The sequence below is a fragment of the Doryrhamphus excisus genome, linkage group LG2 (assembly GCF_037039965.1).
Source record: "Doryrhamphus excisus strain RoL-2023G ecotype Guam linkage group LG2, RoL_Dexc_Guam_v1.1, whole genome shotgun sequence".
NCBI classification, from domain to species: Eukaryota; Metazoa; Chordata; class Actinopteri; order Syngnathiformes; family Syngnathidae; genus Doryrhamphus; species Doryrhamphus excisus.
Window position 1 is genome coordinate 17,477,837 of NC_136358.1, and position 25,624 is coordinate 17,503,460.

The window sequence follows — 25,624 nt, forward strand, 5'->3', positions numbered from 1 at the left end:
CCTGCTGCATATCTCTTGTTTCATTTGTCACTCAATCTGTGTCGTTTTGCTTTTTGCTTTTGCTCACAAATGACACGCACTTGCTTCTCTTCAGTGATCCGTTCCAAAAATGTGCCAAGAGCAAAGCATTTCTTACCATAAGATATAATATAAATCCAATGAACCCCAAAATATGAACAAATAATCAATTTTATAGCCATTTCATCTGTATTGTGTACGCTCCTAAACATATAAAGATATACTCATCCAGCCCGAGTCGTGCACGCAACCATACTAGCATGAACACAATATTTGTATAAATTTGGGATGTTAACGGAAAAACACTCTAACCAAGGCGGATGTTAACTGAGGCACCACTGTAATACACCGGCAAAAGGACTACTTTGTTACGGGTCATCATCGGTATTGTGTACACTCCTAAACATATAAAGATATACTCATCCAGCCCGAGTCGTGCACGCAACCATACTAGCATGAACACAATATTTGTTTAAATTTGGGATGTTAACGGAAAAACACTCTAACCAAGGCGGATGTTAACTGAGGCACCACTGTAATACACCGGCAAAAGGACTACTTTGTTACGGGTCATCATCGGTATTGTGTACACTCCTAAACATATAAAGATATACTCATTCAGCCCGAGTCGTGCACGCTACCACACTAGCATGTACACAATATTTGTATAAATTTGGGATGTTAACCGAAAAACATTCTAACCAGGGCGGATGTTAACCGAGGAACCACTGCAATACACCGGCAAAAGGACTACTTTGTTACGGGTCATCATCGGTATTGTGTACACTCCTGAACATATAAAGATATACTCATCCAGTCCGAGTCGCGCACGCAACCACACTATTATGTACACAATATTTGTATAAATTTGGGATGTTAACGGAAAAACATTCTAACCAAGGCGGATGTTAACCGAGGCACCACTGTAATACACAGGCAAAAGGACTACTCTGTTATGGGTCATCATCGGTATTGTGTACGCTCCTAAACATATAAAGATATACTCATCCAGCCCGAGTCGCGTACGCAACCACACTAGCAAGTACACAATATTTATATAAATTTGGGATGTTAACCAAAAAACATTCTAACCAAGGCGGATGTTAACCGAGGCACCACTGTAATACACAGGCAAAAGAACTACTCTGTCACAGGTCATCATCGGTATTGTGTACGCTCCTAAATATATAAAGATATACTCATCCACGACTGCACGCAACCACACTAGCATGTACACAATATTTATATAAATTTGTGATGTCAACCGAAAAACACTCTAACCAGGGCGAATGTTAACCGAGGCACCACTGTAATACACAGGCAAAAGGACTACTCTGTTACAGGTCATCATCGGTATTGTGTACGCTCCTAAATATATAAAGATATACTCATCCACGACTGCACGCAACCACACTAGCATGTACACAACATTTGTATAAATTTGGGATGTTAACCGAAAAACATTCTAACCAGGGCGGATGTTAACCGAGGCACCACTGTAATACACAGGCAAAAGGACGACTCTGTTACGGGTCATCATCGGTACTGTGTACGCTCCTAAATATATAAAGATATACTCATCCACGACTGCACGCAACCACTCTAGCATGTACACAATATTTGTATACATTTGGGATGTTAACCGAAAAACATTCTAACCAGGGCGGATGTTAACCGAGGCACCACTGTAATACACAGGCAAAAGGACGACTCTGTTACGGGTCATCATCGGTACTGTGTAAGCTCCTAAATATATAAAGATATACTCATCCACGACTGCACGCAACCACACTAGCATGTACACAATATTTGTATAAATTTGGGATATTAACCAAAAAACTCTAACCAAGGCGGATGTTAACCGAGGCACCACTGTAATACACAGGCAAAAGGACTACTTTGTTACAGGTCATCATCGGTATTGTGTACGCTCCTAAACATATAAAGATATACTCATCCAGTCCGAGTTGTGTACACAACCACACTAGCATGCTAAACTAAGCTAACACCGCTAGCTTCCATTCAGGGTAAAATGTTCCGCCAATCTATCGCCATTTTAACCTGGTCCGCCGACTAAATACTTCCCCTCCAAAGCCTATATAGCTTATATAAGAATAGAATAGAATAGAAATAAGCCCAACTCTAATGTGAATCGGAGCCGCCATGTTGAAGGATGAACCTGATCTGTACTCATTCAACAAGTAAGACTACATGATATCTGACAAAGCTTTGCCTTTCTTGTCCGGAGCACTTCAGGCCACAAAGCTCGCCTAAACGCACCAGCCGGACTTTCACTGTCTTTTTTTTCTCTCTGATGAAATCAGAGGAAATCCACCAGCAAAGCACACATTCCGCATGTCCATCGCTCTTCAATAATTCTTAGTGATAGGCCTCTCCTTTGAGTGCTCACGCCGCTCCTTGTTCCAATTACCGAAAGGCAAAGAGACCCTCGTGTTTGTCGGCACGCAGGCGATAATTGGATAATCCCTGAAATTTGTGTGAGTGCGCAGAAAGGGAATCAGTAATTAAACGGCAAAGACGGTCAAATATTGACACAGATGAAGCTGAGAGAAACCGTTAGGATGCACAAATAATAAAAAGGAACGTTCACGCTGTAGATATTCATTCATTCATTTTCTACCGCTTTTCCTCACGAGGGTCGCGGGGGGGGGGTGCTAGTGTTGGGATGTGGCCAGCCAATCACAGGGCACATATAGACAAACAACCATTCACACTCACATTCATACCTATGGACAATTTAGAGTTGCTAATTAACCTAGCATGTTTTTGGAATGTGTGAGGAAACCGGCATACCCGGGGAAAACCCACGCAACTCCACACAGAGATTGCCGAGAGTGGGATTGAACCCTGTCTCCTAGCTGTGAGGTCTGCACGCTAACCACTCGACCACCGTGCAACCTGGACCATAACAATGTCCTTCAAATTACTTGTCAAAAGTAAAGATCCACATTTGTGTTGGTGGATAAAGAAGCTTAAAGGGGAGAGATGGCTGAGGGTGGGATTGAACCCGGTCTCCTAGCTGTGAGGTCTGCACGCTAACCACTCAACCACCGTCTCGGCACTACAACATTTAAAAACAGAAGGGTCAAGATACAAATATTTACAAACGGGACAAATTAGACATAATATGTTTAGGCCATAGAAAAAAATTCAATGCACTTAATAGTACGGGTGTCATAGGACAGCCCACTCCCGAGACGAGACGATAGACGGGATCGTGTTCAGGATTTTGGTTGATGGGCAAAATTCGTTCATTCCTTCATTTTTCGATCGCTTATCCATCAGGCGGGGTACACCCTGAACCGGTGGCCAGCTAATCACAGGGCACATATAGACAAACAACCATTCACACTCACATTCATACCTATGGACAAATTAGACATAATAAAATAATAAAATTAGACATAATATGAAAAAAATTCAATGCACTTAATAGTACGGGGGTCATAGGACAGCCAACTCACGAGACGAGACGATAGACGGGATCGTGTTCAGGATTTTGGTTGATGGGCAAAATTCATTCATTCCTTCATTTATCGACCGCTTATCCATCAGGCGGCGGGGTACACTCTGAACCGGCCAGCCAGCCAATCACAGGGCACATATAGACAAACAACCATTCACACTCACATTCATACCTACAATTTGGAGTCGCCAATTAATTAACCTAGCATGTTTTTGGAATGTGGGAGCAAACCGGAGTACCCGGAGAAAACCCGGAGAACATGCAAACTTCACACAGAGATGGCCGAGGGTGGAATTGAACCCTGGTCTCCTAGCTGTGAGGTCTGCGCGCTAACCACTCGTCCACCGTGCAGCCCACGTCGTAGATATGATGTGCAACTTCTCTTTACTGCAAGCTGCCAAGAGTGCAACCCGCGGACATCCCAGTGTGACAGCAGTCTGCTGACTTTGCACACATTTCCCTCCACATCTTACTCGAGAAAGCCGCCGCCGCCACCGCCACCGCCACCGCCACCGCCACCGCCACCGCCGCCGCCACGACAACACATCTCCCTGCATCCACTCTTAATGAGACTGTAGCGTCAGCGTTCTGGCTGCAATTAACAGTGCTTAAGACTCTTTAATGATATGTTAATAGCTTGGCTGTATTACCTCTCAGCTGCCCAAACAACATTAAACACCCCGCGGCTGATTAATCCGCCATCCACAAAAACATCCAATTAGAGGGAAAATGTTTGACTCCGCTCATGCCAAACACAAAAAAAATTAAATTGGGATGGGTGGCAAATGAAATGCGATGTTGGATATTAGAGTCAAAACACAGTTGGGAAGAAACAAAGCAACATAAAAACAAGTACTGAGACAAATACGGTAAGAAATGTTAGATGCTGTATCACACTAATGCTACTACAGTGGAATCTACTGTTTATGTCAACAACGCATCCAGCCCTCGTCCACAATGTTATTATTAGGGTGGCCAAAAATAGCACCTTAACGGCAGTAACTAATTTATTTCGTTAGGCCACCCTAGGCGAGAGGCGGGGTACACCCTGGACTGGTCTCCAGCCAATCACAGGACACATATAGACAAACAACCATTCACGTTCACAATTTAGATTAACCTAGATTATCTAATTAACCAAGCATGCATATTTTTGGAATGTGGGAGGAAACTGGAGTAGCACAAAAGAACCCCCCCAACACATGGGGGTCAACATAAGAAGTCCACAACAGAGATGCGAAGCCAACATGCTAACCACTACTCCACCGCGGCCGTCTATATTTTCATATATCATAATATTATTATTATTTTTAATATATTTACAAGAATATAATTGGAAAAAAATGCAAAATTAAAAAAATAGTTAAAAAAATTTAATTAATTAAAAAAAATAGTTACAAAAATTAATAAATTAAAAAAAAATAGTAAAATGGCTGTTTTTCCTTAAATATATATATATATATATATATATATAACTTGTGTTGGAGTAGTTAGTATGCTGGCCACACAGTCAGGAGATGGGAAGACCTGGGTTCGATTCCGCGTTTTCAATTCTGTGTGGATTTTGCATGTTCTCCCCGTGCATGCGTGAGTTTTCTCCGGGTACTCCGGTTTCCTCCCACATTCCAAAAACATGCTAGGTTAACAGTGATGGGAATAACGCTGTTTAAATAAACTAGCGTTACTAACGCTGTTACTTTTTTCAGTAATTGGTACTCTAACTAATTATTCTTACTGTCAGCATAACACTACTACTATTACTACTACTAATACTGTTACTATTTTGGATACCCCGTTACTGTAGCCACCTAAAAATATATCACCGACTTCATAACTAATTCGCAGAGCAGTGAGGGTGTTGCAGAGTGAAAGCAATGAGGATTGGCTAAGGCTTAATAAGATTGCGTCTTCAGCCAATCAGAGAACTTAAATGGGCGGGTGTTTATAGCACATAAGCGATGAAAATTAGTTAAGATTGCGTCTTCAGCCAATCAGAGAACGTAGGTGGGCGGGTGTTTATAGCACATAAGCAATGAGAATTGGCTCAGGTTTAGTAAGATTGCGTCTTCAGCCAATCAGAGAACTTAAGTGGGCGGGTATTTACAGCACATAAGCTATGAGTATTGGTTAAGATTGAGTCTTTAGCCAATCAGAGAACTTGGGTGGGCGGGTGTTTAGAGTACCTCTAGTGAGAATCCAGCGTTAGCTAAAGGGAAGTACAGACACTACTTTAACTTCGTTGAAGTGAAAGGTAAAAATGTACACATCGAATATACATTATTAGTAACTAGTTACTTTTGTAGTGGAGTAACTCAGTTAATAACTGATAACTGAAGTAACTAGTAACTATAACTAATGACTTTTTTAAAGTATCATGCTAAACACTGTAGGCTAATTGGCGACTCCAAATTATCATTATCATCATTATAAAAATTGTCTTTTGTTCATGTTCTGGGTAAAAAAAAAAAGCATATTGGCTTTTTTGGTTTGAAACAAGCCATTTTTATTTTGTAAAAGTAACTACTATAGCCAGGATAGGACATTTAAACGTTTACACTTACAGCATTGCTGCTTGTATTCTGGTTATTATATGCTGTTGAGATTCCATCCATTTTGTATACCACTGTCCTCATTAGGGTAAACAGGTAAACTGGAGTCTATCAAATTATTTTTGGTGTCACCCAAATAGGCATCGTGCTACATGTATCGTGGATCCTATGGTATGGTGAGGTAGCCTGAGATTCCCAGTCCTACTCCCAATACTTCAATACTCCCCCAGACTCTACCTCCAGTGGCCCCCAATGAAAGTAAGTTTGAGACCTCTGCTTTAAAGGCTTATTTTTCTTATGGAAAATGCATAATATATCACAAAAGATGCATATGTTTTTACTTTTGCAGCCTTTGGTCCATGACACTAACACTAAGAACTGCACCAAAATGTATATTTTGGTCGTCTTATATTCAGGATAGATTTCTATCTATCCGGCATGACCGAGTCCAAAGACTTTTGTCCCCATCATAAGAAGTTCCTAAAGTCTTACTTTTGTCTGAAGGGTACGGCGCACAGCTGTTTCCCAAACGCCGTGTCACGGGGGTTTCGCCCCCGTGACCCCTTGGTATTGCGCAACAATCTGTCGCAGATGCGTCTGAAAAAGTAAACTACGTGAGTACATTTCAGAGTCAAAAAAAAAGTGAAAGCTGAAATGCAGTCACGTCCCAAAGTAACAACACGACAGCTTGTATCGGACATACAATAGGTGTCCACTCATCAATCTCCACTGTAAAAGCCCCATCGGAGCAGCAGGCTTTCAGCTCCATCTCGTCCCTTATCACCTCTCATCAACGGGGCAGACGAAAGAGGTTGGAAGGGCTTGTGCTCATCTGAAGGGGGAAAGAAAAAAAAAAAGAGTGAGGTAGCCATCCTTATCAAAGACCCCGTGGGCTGAGCTTGAGCTAAAAATAGCAAGCGAGGGAGATTGGCATTGATTTCTGCAGGCGTTGACGGTCCGATTGACAGCGGCGTGGCGGCAGCGGCGGCGTCTGGCTGTTGAGCCATCGAGGGAATCCGCTAGAACGGCTATGATGAGATGAGATGGGCAGATAGCTTCTGACAAGCTCCTCCAACCGCCACTCGTCACTAATCACACACACACACACACACATATACACACAAATACACAAAAAAGTAATTACCACATGCACACACTTTCCACCCCCCCCCCTTCTTGAATAAGTTAAGGGACTCTGGCTGGCTGTGCATCCCACCTGTCCGGCGTCTGGTGCCAAGTCCCAGGCCGCGTGCTCCCATACATACCAAATAGCCGTGCACGTCCCCCCGGCCCGGAGGCTTGGCTCGCTAGTAAACACCGCCTCATATCCATGAGACATCCTGAGAGGATAAGATGTCACTGACCTTTGTTTTCGCGCCGTAAATGAACTCCACTAAGTGATTAGTGTTATTACGCTGTCTACTTTACTGCCGCGGGATGTCACTCATTTCCCCCTCAGCATTAACTGACTCCAGCACGGCAGCACAGGATGTGCCAGCGTTGTTAAAGGTAGCGCGGCACCCGGGGAAATATGTTCATTAGTGTATAGCAGGGGTGTCCGCATACAGAAAAAATGGACACTTTCATACATTTTGTGCACTAAAGATGCTAAAAACCAATCCTACGGAGGTCAGCGTATGCTGACAGAGCAAATGTGTGTAATATCTAATAATTTACTGCATTAATATTTGATTTTATTTTTAGAATATGCCTTCGGGGACTGAAAATGCCTGGAGTTCATTTAGTGATGCCAGTAATCATGCTTAGCTAGGCTAATAATTTGCTATCTTATAACACAAGTTACTGTTGTGTCATGCTGTTCCAACATTTCGGGACATAGTCTCTTCGAGGTGTCCTGGGTCCTACCCAGAGGCCTTCTACTGGGCAGATGTGCCCTGAACACCTCCGCAGGGAGTAGTCCCGAGCCACCTTATATTGTCCTTTCAGTCACGTCCCAAAGCTCAAAACAAATAGCATCAAAGTTAGCTTCAGTTATGCTTCAAGGCAAAATTAATGCATTTTACCGTGAATTCCCGCTTTTCACTGGGGTGACGTTCCAAGACTCCAATGGAAGCACCCTTAAAAAGTCCTAAAGAGGCCTCTTTCAATACTAAGATACTTATTAAACGCACATACATAGGTAATTGCCACAAATGATAACATAAAGATGTTGACATTTCACAATGATGACAATAACTATGAAGTACTGTACCTGGTAACAATGGAAGCCACTAGCCACATTCAAGCCACCCTCTGCTGGTCCCCACATTCAGTGTCCAGACACCGCCTGGTGTTATATTGCCACCTACTGGCAAAAGTTATGTTAGCACTTATCATTGCGGACTGTGTTTCAGGGACAAAATGCACCAATGAGTGACTTTTTCTGCACTGCGCCACACTTTGAAAACCCCATAGTTAACACTAATGGCGTAACACATTTCAACATGTGGGACAGTTTGAGGTTAAACAACACATTTCATGTGGAATAATCCTCATTTGCACTCACGTCTCTCTGAAAAAATAAATATGCAATAAAGGCCAAATAATCATCGTTAAAAAGCAGTAAGTGTTTGTGTTTGTTTCTTAATTAGGTGATTTGCAGCAATCTGCGACCAGGACTCCGTCAATCTGTCTGTGGAGAGAGAGAAAAAAAAGTCTCACTGCTAATTAGAAACTCATTGAAATGCAAGAATGCTTGTTTGATGAGAGGCTGTTTTGTTGGTTAGGTTGGTTTTTGCACAGGTCACAGATCCGTTTAAGGTTGCAGTGATTAAAACAGCAATGGTACATGTCGCCCTTTAGCGAATGTGTATGTTACTACACGTTCAAAACAGCACAGACATTAAAGCTGAGTGATACCTTCAAGAATAAAGCAAACCTATCACATCAAAACAATACTATTCAGAATTACGAGGCAATGAAATCATCACATGTGCTTTCTTCATCTTTTTTTACATCATCATCATTCCATTAGATTTGACTGTGATTAAAATGTAACGTTATCTAAAATAACGACATTATTTAAAAATAACAATCATTAAAATGCAGCTTCAAGTCATTAAAGTGACAAAATTATTTGAAATAATAAATAAAAATAATAATTATTATTAAATAATAAATAAATATTAAAATATATAATCATACACCCAAAATACGACGCACTTTTTTGTTTTCTGGGCGCTGCTTTAACATGATTGTACTGTACATTGCATTACAACTATGTTTTTTTGTATTTAACTCAAAGTATACACAATACACAAAACTGTTTTGGGTATTTTTATACTATATTTTTACTATATTTACTATATTTTAATAGATATATACATATTTTATGTATATACATACACATATACAAACGCACATGTATTGGTAATTGCCACAAATGATAACAAAAGATGTTGGCATTTCCTGTGCCTAACAACGATGACAATATTTATGAATATTTTTTTTATTTTTATGAATATTTTTTTATATTGAAAAGAAAAGCCATAAACTAACCATAAAATGCTCATTTTAAATCGGTCCTTGAAGGTGACGTCTGCTCAGACCGGAAGTGAGTGTAGCAGCGACGTCGCCACCTAGCGTCATAAAGCCGGAACAACTGGTTCGTTCCGGTCTTCATCAGCCAACCAGGAAAGGGGGTTTTGCTGCGATCTGGACTGAGGCGGATGAGACCAGCGACCATTGTTCCGTCTCTCCTCCCATTGCCAGGCTAAAAACAAGACCCCGCCGCTGCTTCCGGCTTTTTTCTCCAAAAAGTAATCCAATTTCTTCACCTCAAGCTGTCAGAGTTTGGCAATTATTGCCCGTTTTTTTGTGCCCCCCTCTCGACGTACTCCCCAACCCGAGTGAGGGGTCTGCTCGGGTTTGTCAGTCATCCGCTAAATGGAAATAAAACGAGGAGCTGAAAATGGCAGCAATAGAGGTGCGTGTTGTTTTATATTACACGAAGAATCCAAGCAAATTAGTCTTATTTGTCATTTGTATTGACATTTTGGGACGCTTGTGGGTAACCAGGTTACGGTGATGGTGCGTTCACGTCCCCGCTAGTGAGCGTGTTGATGCAAACAACACAAATTAGCATGTGAGATGTGTTGCTGTTGTTTAGCATCACATTTCGCTTGTTAGCAGCTGGAATTTGACATTTTCACGACATATTTTGGGATGGATGTTGTTGTCTTATGAGTGAATGCATCCAGGCCTGCAGGTGAGGAGGATGTTTATTGAATCAGGTTAGCTAGCCAACATGCTAAGGGATGGAAAAGAGAAGTCAATTTGTATTTTTAAAAACAACCACAAACAGTTAAATGTCCGCTATTGTAACATAATTCGCTTCAGTATATGTTTAATTTGTTTGTTTATTAACAACTTCCGGTATTTTGTGCCACTAAATATCTCATTCAGGAGTTAGCATCCTGGCAATGGTATTACAATTAAATGTTAGTGAGAGTCCACATATGATGCAAAAATTCTGCATTTGATGATTAAAGCAGAATAAACACTTTAAACATCTGAAGGAGGACGAATGTGATGGTTAGTTACACCATTGTTTCATCACTTTTTTGTTAACGGGCTACTTCCGGTTTTTGACGTACAGTAGCATTTCCGTTAAATGTTAGTGAGACTCCACACGTGATGAAAAAAAGCTACATTTATTGGGTAAAACATGTCACAAAAATCGCTTTAAACTTCAGAAAGAGGAGAAATCTGTTTTACTGTAAGTAGCTTCTTTAATTAATCAGTTTGTTTGTTTATTGGCAACTTCAGAAGGCCGCAAATTGGCTTTTTCAGGAGGAGTTAGCATCCTTGTCAGCATATTCCACACACTTAAAGATACATTTGGTTTATTATTGCAGTTATTTATCATAAAATTATTTGTTTACATGTTCAGATGGTGAATTATGACAAAAATAATGTTTTCCGCCCTCTGATTCTTTTCAGCTAATGACCTCCCAGTGCATTATCTTCGCCTGTTGGCGCCGCCCTTGCAGCTACTCTCGGCCGCAATGTGGCGCGTCGTGCAGCAGGGACTCGTGGACCACTACGGCATGCTGGAGGAGTTTGTTACCATGGTGACAGAGCTGGTCCCCGAGCTGATGAGCTACAGTCAGAGGGCTCAGCTCACCCTGGGACTCAGGGCCAGGGTCGGTAACAGTCAGCCATCTTTCTGTTTTTTATCGACTAATCCAGGATGTTATAAGGTATATCTTTATTTGTCTTTGCAGCTGGTTTTGGAGTTGTGTCGAGGCGAGCAGCCGGTGGACATGCAGACCATGCAGCCACATTTGGATAGAATTAAAGCTCCTGTCAGCACAGCCAAAGATCACCATGTAAGCAAAACATCAATAAATACAAATGGCTTCTATTGTAATCTTTCATGTTCACTAGAGTACCATCGACCTGGTGGAGGAGTCTGAGGTCAACTTTGTGGAGCTGGTACACTCGCTACTGGAGGATCCAGCGGAAAGGAAATACTTCTTTGAGGTAAGAGAATAGTTATGAAAGTGAAACATCCCAGCCTGTAAGCCATTTTATGTCATCTTAGGAGACCTTTCCTGCATACTTTGGGCCAAAATATGATGCTGCACTGGAGATGCTGGTGTGGGAGTTTATATCCAGACTGGAGGAGCTACTTCCAGTTCCAGACTTCACACAGGTGCCTTGTTTGTGCAACACAACCTGCACAATGCTTGTTATTCCTTGTATCATATCTCACAGACTATGACTGACCGAGTCCTGTGCTCTTTTCTCAGTTGGCCACTTTGCTCGGAGACGCTCCGTCCTTCCTCAGCGACTGTTTACAATCCTTTTTCCCACCAGCGGACATGAAGGCGCTACTTGAACACCACAGAAACCTTGGTCATTTTCAGGAGAAAGGTACAACCGCCTTACAAATCTTCTCCCCCTCGCCCCCGTTATTGTTTTCATCAATGTGTCTTTATGCTCCTCTGTAGATCCTAGATTATTACCCATGGACGACTGCATCCTCACCTCCATGTCCCTGCCTCCCGGGACCAAAGCTGCCACCGACGTTACCTCCTATTTGCCCGCTCACAGAGACCCAAGGCCCTCGGAGCACCACGTGTCCGCCGATACGGGCAGCCCGTCTCGAGTCTTGCCTCACGAGAGGAGTGAGGGGGCGTGCAACGAAACCATAGACCTTACCACGTCAAACGACACCGAGGCAGATGTGCAGGCAGCCGATGAGCTCGTCGGCCAAAGCTTCAGAGGAGGGCGTCTGCTCAGGAAGAGGAAGCTGAGCGGCAGCGGTAGTGTGGAAAACCCCGCAAAGCTGCCCCTGGAAGCATCATCGTCATTTTTGTAAGAGAATTTTAATGGCGGCATTACTGGTTCACCACATTTTTTCATATTTTGCCTCAAAATAATAATATAATGAAAAGTACTAAAAGCACCATAACAAACACATTATTTATCAAGGCTAGTTTTGTTTTTATTCTGATTTTTTACACTTTATTTGAGCTAATAAATCATCATTACAACATGTAAATTAATTTCCTTTGCAGAGATTCCTCAATGGATGATGAGAATTCCGGCGAATCCCCTCTAATATCCATATGGGGGGATTACACAGGTTTGTGTAGTGATCATCATCATCACGCATGCTTGGATTTGCTGGATATTTACAGTATTCTCCTTCTGGTGGCCTTTCAGACTCCCGTGAGGGTCCTCTCCCGATAGTAAGCGACACAAAAGTTCCCTGGTCGGATGACGAGACCCACCATCTGCTCGACATTTGGGGCAGCGACTGTGTGCAGCGGGCCTTGAAGGGCTGCCTTAAGAACCGCCACATTTACGTCCAGATTGCCCAGAAGATGGCCGAGAGGGGCTTCAATAGAACGGTGGAGCAGTGTCAAACGCGAATCAAACGCCTCAAGAAGGGCTTTCGACAAAATAGGTGAGTGTTTACTTTTCTTCCTGATGAAGAGTCTTGAACCAGTCATGATGTGCTATATATATATATGTATATATATATATCACTATATTGACACTTATTATGGTACCCATTATGTCATTGGATGGTCATATCACCTTGTACTTCTGTACGAAGTGCATTATTAAAAAAAAAAAAAAAACCTTAAACCAGGGGTCTGAAAGTCAATTTACCTGGGGGCCACTGGAGCTAGTGTCTGGGCAAGGCTGGGCCGCATCAGGTTTTCAAAAAAAAAAAAAAAAAAAAACGCATTTATCAAAAACAGAAAAATACACAAACTTTTTCAGTGCTTTGGTTCCGATTTTCTACAATAAAAACTCTGATAAAATATTTCACTGTTCTCAAATATCCTAATTTTTATTTTTCTGCACAAAATAAGATGAAAAATAAATAAACAAATCAAGAATAAAGAAAATCAATCAGTAATAAATAAATAATAATAATAAATCAGCAAATAATAAAAACTTAAGAAACCACATATAGTTGGTGGGTAGACAAATTATTTTTTTCAGATTAAAATTAACAAAGCATTATTAGAGCCCTGTAGACATGACAAAACACGACTATAGTCACATTTATACTTTTTTTATTTACAACATATTGCGCAACTGCAGGGTCTTGAGACACATGCTAACTCGCAAACTCGAGAGCTAGCGACCTAAACGGTAGCCTTCAAGTTATTTCCTTTAAACTTAAATAGCCAAAAACTTACCACTTCCACACGGATAGGGAGGATAACTATTAACAGTTATTTAACCTTTAACATGAACATTAATCAAACGTAATAATTTTTTCTGGGTACATGATACCATACAGCATCCATATCAAACTTGCGCGGGCCGCACTAACATTAAACTTTCATATCAAACTAGTGTCCTGTGGGCCACATTTGGCCCGCGGGCCGCATGTTTGAGTCCCCTGCCTTAAACTATATTATGAAAGCAGGAAGTGAATGTAACAGTTACTGGTTGTAAAAGTACCAGATGGAGGGGTAGGATTTAATAAGCTTTGCTTCTTCCTACTCCTTTTGGACATGTGGAAGTGTGAACTTACAGTGAAGAAAATAAGTATTTGAACACCTGAGAAAATGAATGTTAATATTTGGTACAGTAGCCTTTGTTTGCTATTACAGAGGTCAAACGTTTCCTGTAGTTTTTCACCAGGTTTGCACACACTGCAGGAGGGATCTTGGCCCACTCCTCCACACAGATCTTCTCTAGATCAGTCAGGTTTCTGGGCTGTCGCTGAGAAACACGGAGTTTGAGCTCCCTCCAAAGATTTTCGATTGGGTTCAGGTCTGGAGACTGGCTGGGCCATGCTAGAACCTTGATATGCTTCTTACGGAGCCACTCCTTGGTTTTCCTGGCTGTGTGCTTCGGGTCGTTGTCGTGTTGGAAGACCCAGCCACGACCCATCTTCAATGCTCTGACAGAGGGAAGGAGGTTGTTCCCCAAAATCTCACAATACACGGCCCCAGTCATCCTCTCTTTAATGCAGTGCACTCGTCCTGTCCCATGTGCAGAAAAACACCCCCAAAGCATGATGCTACCACCCCCATGCTTCACAGTAGGGATGGTGTTCTTCGGATTGTACTCTTCATTCTTCTTCCTCCAAACACGCTTATTGGAATTATGACCAAAAAGTTCTATTTTGGTCTCATCTGACCATAAAACTTTCTCCCATGACTCCTCTGTATCATCCAAATGGTCATATGCAAACTTAAGACGGGCCTTGACATGTGCTGGTTTAAGCAGGGGAACCTTTCGTGCCATGCATGATTTCACATCATGACGTCTTAGTGTATTACCTACAGTAACCTTGGAAACGGTGCTCCCAGCTCTTTTCAGGTCATTGACCAAGTCCTGTCGTGTAGTTCTGGGCTGATTCCTCACCTTTCTTAGAATCATTGAGACCCCACGAGGTGATATCTTGCATGGGGCTCCACTCCGATTGAGATTGACCGTCATGTTTAGCTTCTTCCATTTTCTAATGATAGCTCCAACAGTGGACCTTTTTTCACCAAGCTGCTTGGTAATTGCTCCGTAGCCCTTTCCAGCCTTGTGGAGGTGTACAATTTTGTCTCTGGTGTCTTTGGACAGCTCTTTGGTCTTCGCCATGTTACAAGTTAAAGTCTTACTGATTGTATGGGGTGGACAGGTGTCTTTATGCAGCTAACGACCTCAAACAGGTGCATCTGATTCAGGAGGATACATGGAGTGCAGGTGGACTTCTAATGGGCAGACTAACAGGTCTTTCAGGGTCAGAATTCTAGATGATACACAGGTGTTGAAATACATATTTGCAGCTGTATCACACAAATAAATTGTTAAAAAATCATGCATTGTGATTTCTGGATTTTTCTTTTTAGTTTATCTCTCTCACAGTGGACATGCACCTACGATGAAAATTTCAGACCCCTCCATGATTTCTAAGTGGGAGAAATAGCAAAATAGCAGGGTGTTCAAATACTTATTTTCTTCACTGTATGTGATGCATTCAATTGTAATCTGATGCATGTTCAAATGAAATTAAACCATTACTATTCCTTATTGTTATTTATGTTGCTCTTCACGCACATTTTCCTCAGGAGCAGCTCCAGACTGGAATATAAATTCCACGAGCAAATGGAGCGGGTGCTTGGCTCAAAGACTTCTGCTGCTGCTGCTCCTGACTTAACGTACGACGTGGACGAGGTTATTGACGATGAAGAGTCTCAGGACGGTGATGAGGACTTGCAGTTTGTGGGGCAAACGTGTCAGGAAATGGGTACGGCTCCAACATTATGTCACCCCACCCCTCAGAATGAAAAATATCAACATTGATGTTTTTTTTTTTATTATTATTATTCTAAGGAGGAACTCGAAACGTGCCGTGGACAGAGTCTGAGACGCTGGCCCTCATCAACACGTGGGGTGAAGAAAAGATCCTACAGGAGCTGAAAGGAACTAACAGAACCATGCACATGTTCCCCATCATTTCCACCAAAATGGCCACCCAGGGGTTCTCCAGGACCCCTGAGCAGTGCCAGACGAGGCTCAAAAGGCTGAAATCCAATTTCAGGCAGTGCTACGAAAGCAAGTATGTGTGCACTTAGGAAAAGACATTTACACTGAAGCTTCCTCCGCTTATTTTATATATATTTTACAGCATGAAGGGGCTGGAGCAAGTTCCGTGCAAGTTCTACAACGAACTGGCGAGATATTTATTGAAGGGACACCCATCGACGCCGCTGCTGAATGATACGCCAGCAGAGCCTGAAGCCAACCACTCTCCTTCCTGCTCCATTCAGGACATCGGTCAGGATAAACTAAATCCGCAAAATCATTGCTAAGTATCATTTTTGGTATTTAATCTTCCATTTTTTACCCTCCAACAGTGTCTGTGAGTCTTCAGGATGACAGGAAGAAAGTCCCGTGGTCCGACAAAGAGACCATCATTCTTCTGGAGCTCTGGGGGGAATCACAGGTAGCTTTTGTTGATAGCCACACATCCATTCTATTGTTTATTTATTCCTCTGTGTCCTCCATTAAGATCCTGCAGAACACCAGAGGCTACCCGCCCAACGTTCACATTTTCAGCGAAATATCGGAGAAACTGGCCGTCCACGGCTTTGTTCGCACCGCCGATCAATGCCACACCAGAATCAAACGGCTCAAGTCAAGCTATTGGCAGTGTCGGGACAGCATGAGGTGGGCTCTTTTTAATGTGGGTCCGAATAGAACCCAGGCTCTGTGGGGCCGCCATCTGGGGTGGAATAGAGTAGAGCAGGGGTGGGCAAATATTTTGACTCGTGGGCCGCATTGAGTTAACAAAATTGTCCAGGGGGCCAGAACATGTATTTAACACACACATTTTCCTTGAATGATTTGTCTAATTGTAGCTGTATGTTCTCATGTGGCTTTTTTCAGGAGCACTTTAAACATCAAACTATGTCACTAAATTTTACATTTAAAAAAAAAAAGACTAAATAAGACATGTTGCCAGTTTGTATGTTAAAAGTTGAAATACTGAAAAAGCAACTGGCGGGCCGGATTCAAACACTTGGTGGGCCGCATGTGGCCCCCGGGCCGTAGTTTGCCCACCCCTGGAGTAGAGCATGGGTGGGCAAACTACGGCCCCGGGTGCCACATGTGGCCCACCAAGCATTTGAATCCGGCCCGCAAGTTGGTTTTTAAGAATTTCAACTTTTAACATACAAACTGGCAACATGACTTGCAAGTCGGATGTCTTATTTAGTACATGCTAGAAAGACATGCTAGGTTAATTGTCGGCAATTGTCGCTAATTAACCTAGCATATTTTTGGAATGTGGGAGGAAACCGGAGTACCCAGAGAAAACCCATGCAACTCCACACAGAGATGGCCGAGGGTGGGATTGAACCCGGTCTCCGAGCTGTGAGGTCTGCACGCTAACCACTCGACCGCCGTGCAGCCTGGACCATAACAATGTCCTTCAAATTACGTGTCAAAAGTAAAGATCCACATTTGTGTTGGTGGATAAAGAGGCTTAAAGGGGAGAGATGGCCGAGTGTAAGATTGAACCCTGTCTCCTAGCTGTGAGGTCTGCTCGCTAACCACTCGACCACCGTCTTGACACTACAATGACATTTAAAAACAGAAGGGTCAAGATACTAATATTTACAAACGAGGTTGAATTGTTCTAGTTTGGGTTTTAGGGCTGCACAGTGACCAAGTGGTCAGCGCGCAGGCCACACAGCTAGAAGACCCGAGTTCAATTCCACCCCCGGCCATCTCTGTGTTGAGTTTGCGTGTTCTCCCCGTGCATGCGTGGGTTTTCTAGGATATTGCTAGGTATTTGCTAGCTTAATTGGCGACTCCAAATTGTCCATAGGTATGAATGTGAGTGTGAATGGTTGTTTGTCTATATGTGCCCTGTGATTGGCTGGCCACCAGTCCAGGGTGTACCCCACCTCTCGCCCGAAGACTGCTGGGATAGGCTCCAGCACCAGCTGACTGTACTTACGCTTTCGCATTTCCTCTCCTCGGCAGCTCATCCGGGAGCGACAAAGTCAATTTCAAATTTTTTGATCTGATGGAACAAATCCTGGACAAGCGGCCTTCCACATCCTGCGCTCTGGTAACAGACCCCATTGAAATATCAGAAGACTCCAATGGTGACTCGGTGACGGAAACAGGTACACTTTCAAACAGCAATCCAATGACGTCTTTGATTGCAGAAAAAGAAGCAAAATGTTGCCTTCTGTGTCAGAAGGGGAAAGCACGGTGGCCCCCACCTTGTGGTCGGACCAGGAAACCTCTGTGCTTATCGACATATGGGGAGAGGCCGAGGTGCAGAGATCGCTGAGGGGTTTTGTGTCTAATGGGCATGTTTATGCTGAAATCTCTGGGAGGATGCACGACCTTGGATACACCAAAACCCCAGAGCAGTGCCACGAGAAGGTCAAGTCGTTGAAGAACAACTTTCTCCTGTGCTATGAGGGGAAGAAGTGAGTTTTTGGTAAGTTAATAAGTGAGTGTTTTGCAGTAAATCAAACTTAACGATCTTTTTTAGATGTGGCAAAAGAGTAGATTATAAGTTCTACAATCAACTGGAGCAAGTACTCTGGATGGAGGTCGTTTCGCTCGATGACTACGAGGAAAAAGACGAGCAATCCGAGCAAGACGCAGGTACGATCGTACCTTTTGTAACCTCTCCGTAATCAGTCCATCACTCCCGCCATGTTTATCTTGCCACAGGTACAGATACTCTTAACGCACCGTGGAACGAGCAGGAAACGGAGGCGCTCGTAGAAGTCTGGGCCGCAGACGACGTGCAGCACAGCTTGAAGAGCTGCATCCGCAACGGGCATATATTTATGGACATTGCAGAGAGGTTGGCTGCCGTCGGCTACACGAGGAGCGCAGAGCAGTGCCAGAACAGGATCAAAAGGCTGAAGAAGACCTACAGGCGGCACTGCAACAGTCGCAGGTACATTCATTCATTCATTCATTCATTTTCTACCGCTTATCCTCACGAGGGTCACGGGGGGTGCTGGAGCCTATCCCAGCTGTCTTTAGGCGAGAGGCGGGGTATAACCTGGCTAGCCAATCACAGGGCACATATAGACAAACAACCATTCCCACTCACATTCATACCTATGGACAATTTGGAGTCGCCAATTAACCTAGCATGTTTTTGGAATGTGGGAGGAAACCGGAGTACGGGGAGAACACGCAAACTCCACACAGATATGGCCGAGGGTGGAATTGAACTCGGGTCTCCTAGCTGTGAGGTCTGCGCGCTAACCATGCCGCAGGTACATTAATCCCATAATATCAAAACTCTTTTCCCAAAATGTTCCAAAAAATAAAAATAATTTATTCCCGTTAATTTTTGCGGGTACTCCGGTTTCCTCCCACATTCCAAAAACATGCTAGGTTAATTGGCGACTCCAAATTGCCCATAGGTATGAATGTGAGTGTGAATGGTTGTTTGTCTATATGTGCCCTGTGATTGGCTGGCCACCAGTCCAGGGTGTACCCCGCCTCTCGCCCCAAGACAGCTGGGATAGGCTCCAGCACCCGCGCGAACCTTGTGAGGATAAGCGGTAGAAAATGAATATTTCCGTTAATGCACGACTTCATTTTTGCAAAATTACACAGGCCACAGGCCAAAAAAAACTGCCACCCACGGGCCGCAGTATGGACACCCCTGCTGTAGAAGGTCTGCACATTCAAATGTACAGGCTATAATAGCAATAAACCTCATCAAACTGATTCTTGTTGCCAAATATTAGCATGTCATTAGCCTATCCCAGCTGTCTTCGGGCGAGAGGCGGTAATACACCCTGGACTGGTGGGCCAGCCAATCACAGGGCACATATAGACAAACAACCATTCACACTCACATTCATACCTATGGACAATTTAGAGTCTTCAATTAACCTAGTATGTTTTTGGAATGTGGGAAGAAACCGGAGTACCCGGAAAAAACCCACGCATGCACAGGGAGAACATGCAAACTCCACACAAAGATGGCACAGGGTGGAATTGAACCCGGGTTCTATCACTGTCATTTATTTTATGTTTTTTTTTTTTTTTTTTTTGCAGAAATGGCCGATCTGGAGCTTTTCGCTATTTCAACCTCCTTGCGCCGGTGCTAGGTGACAACTCCGTGTCCAACGATGTCGACAGTTCCTCTGCTGACGCCAGCTTACAACCCCTCGAAGACAACTTTCCAGACGTCTGTACGTCCACTCGCCATCAAATCTCATTCAATAGCGTCTTGCAAAAAAGGCTCACGATGCACTGTTGTTCTTTTTGTCAGATGAGCAGCCCTCCACCAGCCACCCGGTGCCTGACCCGAACAGGAAGACACCGTGGTCGGACCAAGAGACCCGCACCCTGCTTGAGATTTGGGGGGAGGACAACGTCCAGCTCACGTTACGGGGCTGCCTGAAGAACCGACACGTGTTTGAGTTCATCTCTGAGAAGATGGGCAATCGGGGATACACGAGGACCACGGAGCAGTGCTACACTCGCATCAAGCGCCTTAAATATGGCTTCCTCCATGAAAAGTTAGCCATGGCTGATTTTGCCCAAATTGTAGTGAATAGTTTGTATTTTATGCCGCATTTCTCCGCAGAGTGGACTTTAAATTCTTCAAAGAGATGGAGGAAATCTTCAGGAGGGAGTTGAAATCCGACACTTCAGTCCCAGACATCCCAGGACCAGACGAGGCGGACGAGGACATGTATGAACCCATCAAAGGTGAAACAATATTTCAGACCTCCTTTCGTCTAAACCGCCTCTACTCTAACTGATGGGCACCTCCTGCCGTCCAGATCTGGTTCTCGCCCCGGGCAACCAGTGGCTGGCCGACAACTCCAAGCACCCGTGGAGCGACGGCGAGACACAGGTCCTCTTGAACGTATGGGGGAGCGAGGACGTGCAGGAGACCCTGAAGGGCTGCACCAAGAACAAGCACATCTTCATGCAGATCTCTGACGCCTTGGCCAGTCAGGGCTACCAGCGCACGCCCGAGCAGTGCCAGACCCGAATCAAGAGGCTCAAGTACACCTTCCGACAGTTTCTCGATGGTAGAAAGTAAGCAGAAAGTCATTAAGTTGTCTTAAAAAAAAAAAAACAAGTTCTGAGATTGTGCCTTGGGTTTTCAGAGGGGACAAACAGGAGTGCAAGTTTTTCGACCAGCTGGTAAAGATATTTGGCAGCAAGTATGTCGGCGCCGATCCGCAGCCAGACGATTCAGCTGATGTCATAGGTAAGACTTTTTTTACTTTTGTGATGTGAAAGCTAATTTTACATGCAAAAAAATATACAGTCCCTGACAAAAGTCTTGTCGCATAAGGACATAGTAACTTAAATGGCATATAACTTTATTTCTAATCAATCAATTGTTTCAATAAATGGATCATTTTAATGTCAAGGGCTTTCACATTAATAACTGGGTGAAAAATGAAATCATCAAAGAGTGTAGTGATGTTCACAGCTTGTTAAAGCCCATAACATCTGTTTTTGCAAGGACAAAAGTCTTGTCGTATCTTTAAATGATTCAACCAGTCACAGATTAGAGCTTCACCTGTGACAAATACTGTAATTAACACATTCCCAGGTGTGTATAAAAAGATCCCTGGCACACCAGACCTTCATGTAAAGTGCAACCTGGCCTCTGACAACATGCCAAAGATTCAACCACAGACCAAAGTGCTGATCATCAAGAGCCTGAAGACCAAGTCTGCTGCTGAGGTGGCAGACATCTTTAATGTGTCCAAACGTCAGGTGGAGAGGATTAAAAAAAGATTTGAAGAAACCGGTGATGTTCATGACAAGCCCAGGTCAGGCAGACCCCGTAAAACAACTGTTCGAGAGGACCGTTTGTTGCTTCGACAGTCCAGGGCCAGCCCTTTTTCAACTGCAGCGGAGCTACATGAGAACTGGTCACCAGAAACCCCTGTATCTACTAGAACTGTTTGTCGAATTCTTTCACGCGGTGGTCTCCATGGCCAAATTAGTGCTAAGAAACCAGCATTAAACAGAAGACAACAAAAAAATTGTGTTGCATTTGCCAAGGCCCACAGCTTGCAGAAAGGATGGACAGTGGAAAAGTGGCAGAAGGTTGATTTTTCTGATGAATCATCTATTGAACTGCATCCCAATCGCCGCAAATACTGCAGAAGACCTGTTGGAACCCGCATGGACCCAAGATTCACCCAGAAAACAGTCAAGTTTGGTGGAGGAAAAATCATGGTTTGGGGATACATCCAGTATGGGGGTGTGCGACAGATCTGCAGAGTGGATGGCAACATCAACAGCCTGAAATATCAAGAAATTCTCGCTGCCCATTACATTCCAAACCACAAGAAAGGGCAAATTCTGCAGCAGGATGGCGCTCCTTCTCATACTTCAGCCTCCACATCCAAGTTCCTGAAAGCCAAGAAGGTCAAGGTGCTCCAGGATTGGCCAGCCCAGTCGCCAGACATGAACATTATTGAACATGTCTGGGGTAAGATGAAGGAGGAGGCTTGGAAGATGAAGCCGAAAAATCCTGATGAACTCTGGGAGTCCTGCAAGACTGCTTTCTTGGCCATTCCAGATGACTTCATCAATAAGTTATTTGAGTCATTGCCAAGACGTATGGATGCAGTCCTCCAAGCTCATGGAAGCCATACACAATATTAATTCTTTTTTCCAAGGTACAATGACTTTATGTTCTGATGTTATTGTAGCATATTTGTGTATTCAAAATTAAGTATATGTATTATTTCTACATTTTTTTGTATGCGACAAGACTTTTGTCCAAGCAAAATCTGACCTTTATGTCCTAATTAAATGATAAAACTCAATGAATGGTACAAAACTTTATTTTGATATAAAAAGCATAATCTAGAGGGCTTTGCCTTTCATATAAGTCATTTCTGATTCCAATTGAGCAACTACAAGTCAAGTTATTATTTGTTGTTCCTACAACTTGGATAAGCGACAAGACTTTTGTCAGGGACTGTATATATAATCATAATGCTCAGTTTTGATGTGAACTGTCAATAACCACGTATACATGGACAAAAAATTCCAATTGCATTCGATTTATTTGCTCAAACAGAAAGAATGTAACCTTTGTATACACCTCATTCCGAAAGAACAGTCCCAATCCGAATGAACATAAAATCGGATTCACAGGGTTGGAATATTCCTTTCCCCAATCCCATTGAGGTATTTTGTACCCGCTCAATCGGAAAGTTGTCAGACTGCGGTCTTCTTTGTGGTGTTTTTCTTCTTCTGTTGTTTATTGGCGGTTGGCAAGCAGCTTTCGGTGTGCATTAGCGCCATCTGTGGAACAGAATCTAAACCCTTCTATACGCCATTCACAGGTCCAGTTTTATTAAAAAAGATGAAAATATAGAAAATATATATATGTAAATATATAAAACATGTCCCGAGTTTAATTATAAAATATTAGCAAGATTGAATTTTATCATTCATTTTCTACCGCTTTTTCTCTCGAGGGTCGCTGGAGCCTATCCCAGCTGTCTGGGCGAGAGGCGAGGTACACCCTAGACTGGTGGCCAGCCAATCACAGGGCACATGTAGACAAACAACCATTCACACTCACATTCATACCTATGGACAATTTGGAGTCGCCAATTAACCTAGCATGTTTTTGGAATGTGGGAGGAAACCCGGAGAACATGCAAACGCCACACAGAGATGGCCGAGGGTGGAATTGAACCCTGGTCTCCAACCATTCACACTCACATTCATACCAATTTGGAGTCGCCTAGCATGTTTTTGGAATGTGGGAGGAAACCGGAGTACCCGGAGAACATGCAAACTCCACACAGAGATGGCCGAGAGTGGAATTGAACCCTGGTCTCCTAGCTGTGAGGTCTGCGGGCCAACCACTCGACCATCGTGCCGCCCTGAATTTTATCGTTTCCTGTTTAAATTTATCCCGGGTGCGTTCTTTCAGCGCATGCTCAGATATTATGTAACACACATCTCGAGATGTTCTTCGGTTTTAAAAATGGAGGCCAGTAATCGGCACTGGACTGCTGCGGAAAGTTTGTTATTGATTCAAACTAAATTTCAAGACCGGACGAACGAAAAACTGGCAATACGGAGTTATTCCAACAAGTGAAAGAAAAACTCGAGGAAGTCGGTATCACGTGATGTTGGTGTTTACGTTTTACTGCGAATGCCCCCATTGACTATTCTGGTTGATTATAGCGACGCATGTAGACAGGAGATTGGAATATTCCTTTTCATGTATGCTAGTGTTTTCGGAAAAGTCATTCGGAAAGAGGAAAAACTCCTCATGTAAACATGGCTAGTGAGTGTTAATCTACAATTAAAAGCATTTCCTGTTTTGCTATCCCTTCACACTTAATATCACACCCCATTGGTTATAAGTGACATATTTTAGTTACAGTAAGACATTACATATGACTCTAAATAACGAAAAAGACAAAGTAAGGTCTGACAGTTGCTCTTCGTAATACAGAGGCGTGATGAAAACGTCCTTCGTCGCGGTGCCAAAATTACGGAGCACGCAGCCGCAAGCAGACGGAAGACCAAGAAGACATGCAGAAACTGTGAAGGAAACTTTCCGTGCTGGGCAGCTGCTTCCTGTTGCCATATCGGGCGCACCTCCAGCCCTCCCCGAGTGAAGACGGGACACGGACATGTGAGCGTGTCCTCACTGGTGAGTCGCTGTCACTCACTGTCTTCCTCTGGAAAATATTCAATTTTTAAACAAACATGTCCGAAACTTTTTTTGTACCCTTCATTTCACTTTGGTGTGATCCACTCAGATCCCACCGTGTCAATATTTGACCTTTGTACTTCATTTTTATAAAGCTATCCGTTTGTTGTAAACAATTTTAAGTGCTAAATGGTGAGATACTATATGTGCTCACTTCTTAATTGTTCTTTGTCTTAAACAGAGTTCTATTTATTTAAAACATTTCTGTTGTGTGCTCCAAAGTTTTGTCTGTAATTTATTTTTATTTTTTTATGTCCACTGTCACTGAAGCTTCTGTTTATTATTATGTTCATGCGTATGATCCATGTTTCAGGATATATTGCTGTGATTTGTCATGTTGGATTTTGCTCTTTGTACACTGGGATCAAAATAAATAAAGCACTCGGGGTGACATTAATTAAAATTAGTTTTTGGAATGGGAATTATGCACTGATTGCACTTCATATTCCTTAAATGTGGGCTGAACAGCGGTTGTGTGGTTAGCGAGCAGACCTCACAGCTCCATGGGTTTTCTCCAGGTATTCCGGTTTCCTCCCACATTCCAAAAAAAACATGCTAAACATGTTAATTGGTGACTCCAAATTGTCCATAGGTAGGAATGTGAGTGTGAATGGTTGTTTGTCTATATGTGCCCTGTGATTGGCTGGCCCACCAGTCCAGGGTGTACCCCGCCTCTTGCCCGAAGACAGCTGGGATAGGCTCCAGCACCCCCCACCTCCCTCGTGGGGAAAAGCGGTAGAAAATGAATGAATGCCTTAAATGTGGGCTGCACGGCAGTCATGGGGGTTAGCGTGCAGACCTCACAGCCAGGAGACCCGGGTTCAATTCCACCCTCGGCCATCTCTGTGTGGAGGTTGCATGTTCTCCCTGTGCATGCAT

At 43.3% G+C, this 25,624-nt stretch overlaps 1 protein-coding gene across 3 annotated transcripts; it reads left to right on the forward strand.

Annotated features, from left to right (window-relative positions):
* Positions 1–6,179: 6,179 nt before the first annotated feature.
* On the forward strand, positions 6,180–25,136 carry LOC131132699 (uncharacterized). Of its 3 annotated transcripts, none has more exons than XM_058078565.2 (25): positions 6,181–6,312; positions 9,586–9,979; positions 10,996–11,198; positions 11,280–11,384; positions 11,443–11,538; positions 11,600–11,710; positions 11,808–11,931; positions 12,009–12,375; positions 12,579–12,646; positions 12,727–12,970; positions 15,594–15,772; positions 15,859–16,084; positions 16,154–16,302; positions 16,383–16,471; positions 16,538–16,695; positions 18,016–18,161; positions 18,239–18,473; positions 18,539–18,654; positions 18,724–18,955; positions 20,077–20,213; positions 20,294–20,543; positions 20,612–20,736; positions 20,811–21,072; positions 21,144–21,247; positions 24,485–25,136. In XM_058078565.2, exons 2-25 carry the CDS (start codon positions 9,940–9,942, stop codon positions 24,490–24,492), a joined length of 3,774 nt encoding a protein of 1,257 aa, XP_057934548.2. In that variant the 5' UTR covers positions 6,181–6,312; positions 9,586–9,939; the 3' UTR covers positions 24,493–25,136. The 3 variants fall into 3 exon arrangements, with proteins under 3 accessions (XP_078655383.1, XP_057934548.2, XP_057934547.2); XM_058078564.2 differs by having other exon boundaries at positions 6,182–6,312; positions 18,236–18,473; XM_078799257.1 differs by lacking the exon at positions 9,586–9,979 and having other exon boundaries at positions 6,180–6,312; positions 18,236–18,473.
* Positions 25,137–25,624: the final 488 nt, after the last annotated feature.

Excerpts from the sequence above, each read along its gene's own strand:
- LOC131132699 (XM_058078564.2), top strand. The coding sequence starts at position 9,940 with ATGGAAATAAAACGAGGAGCTGAAAATGGCAGCAATAGAG. Across the intron at positions 11,711-11,807 it reads CAGTTCCAGACTTCACACAG|TTGGCCACTTTGCTCGGAGA; the intron begins GTGCCTTGTTTG and ends CTCTTTTCTCAG. Across the intron at positions 18,162-18,235 it reads TGACTCGGTGACGGAAACAG|AAGGGGAAAGCACGGTGGCC; the intron begins GTACACTTTCAA and ends CTTCTGTGTCAG.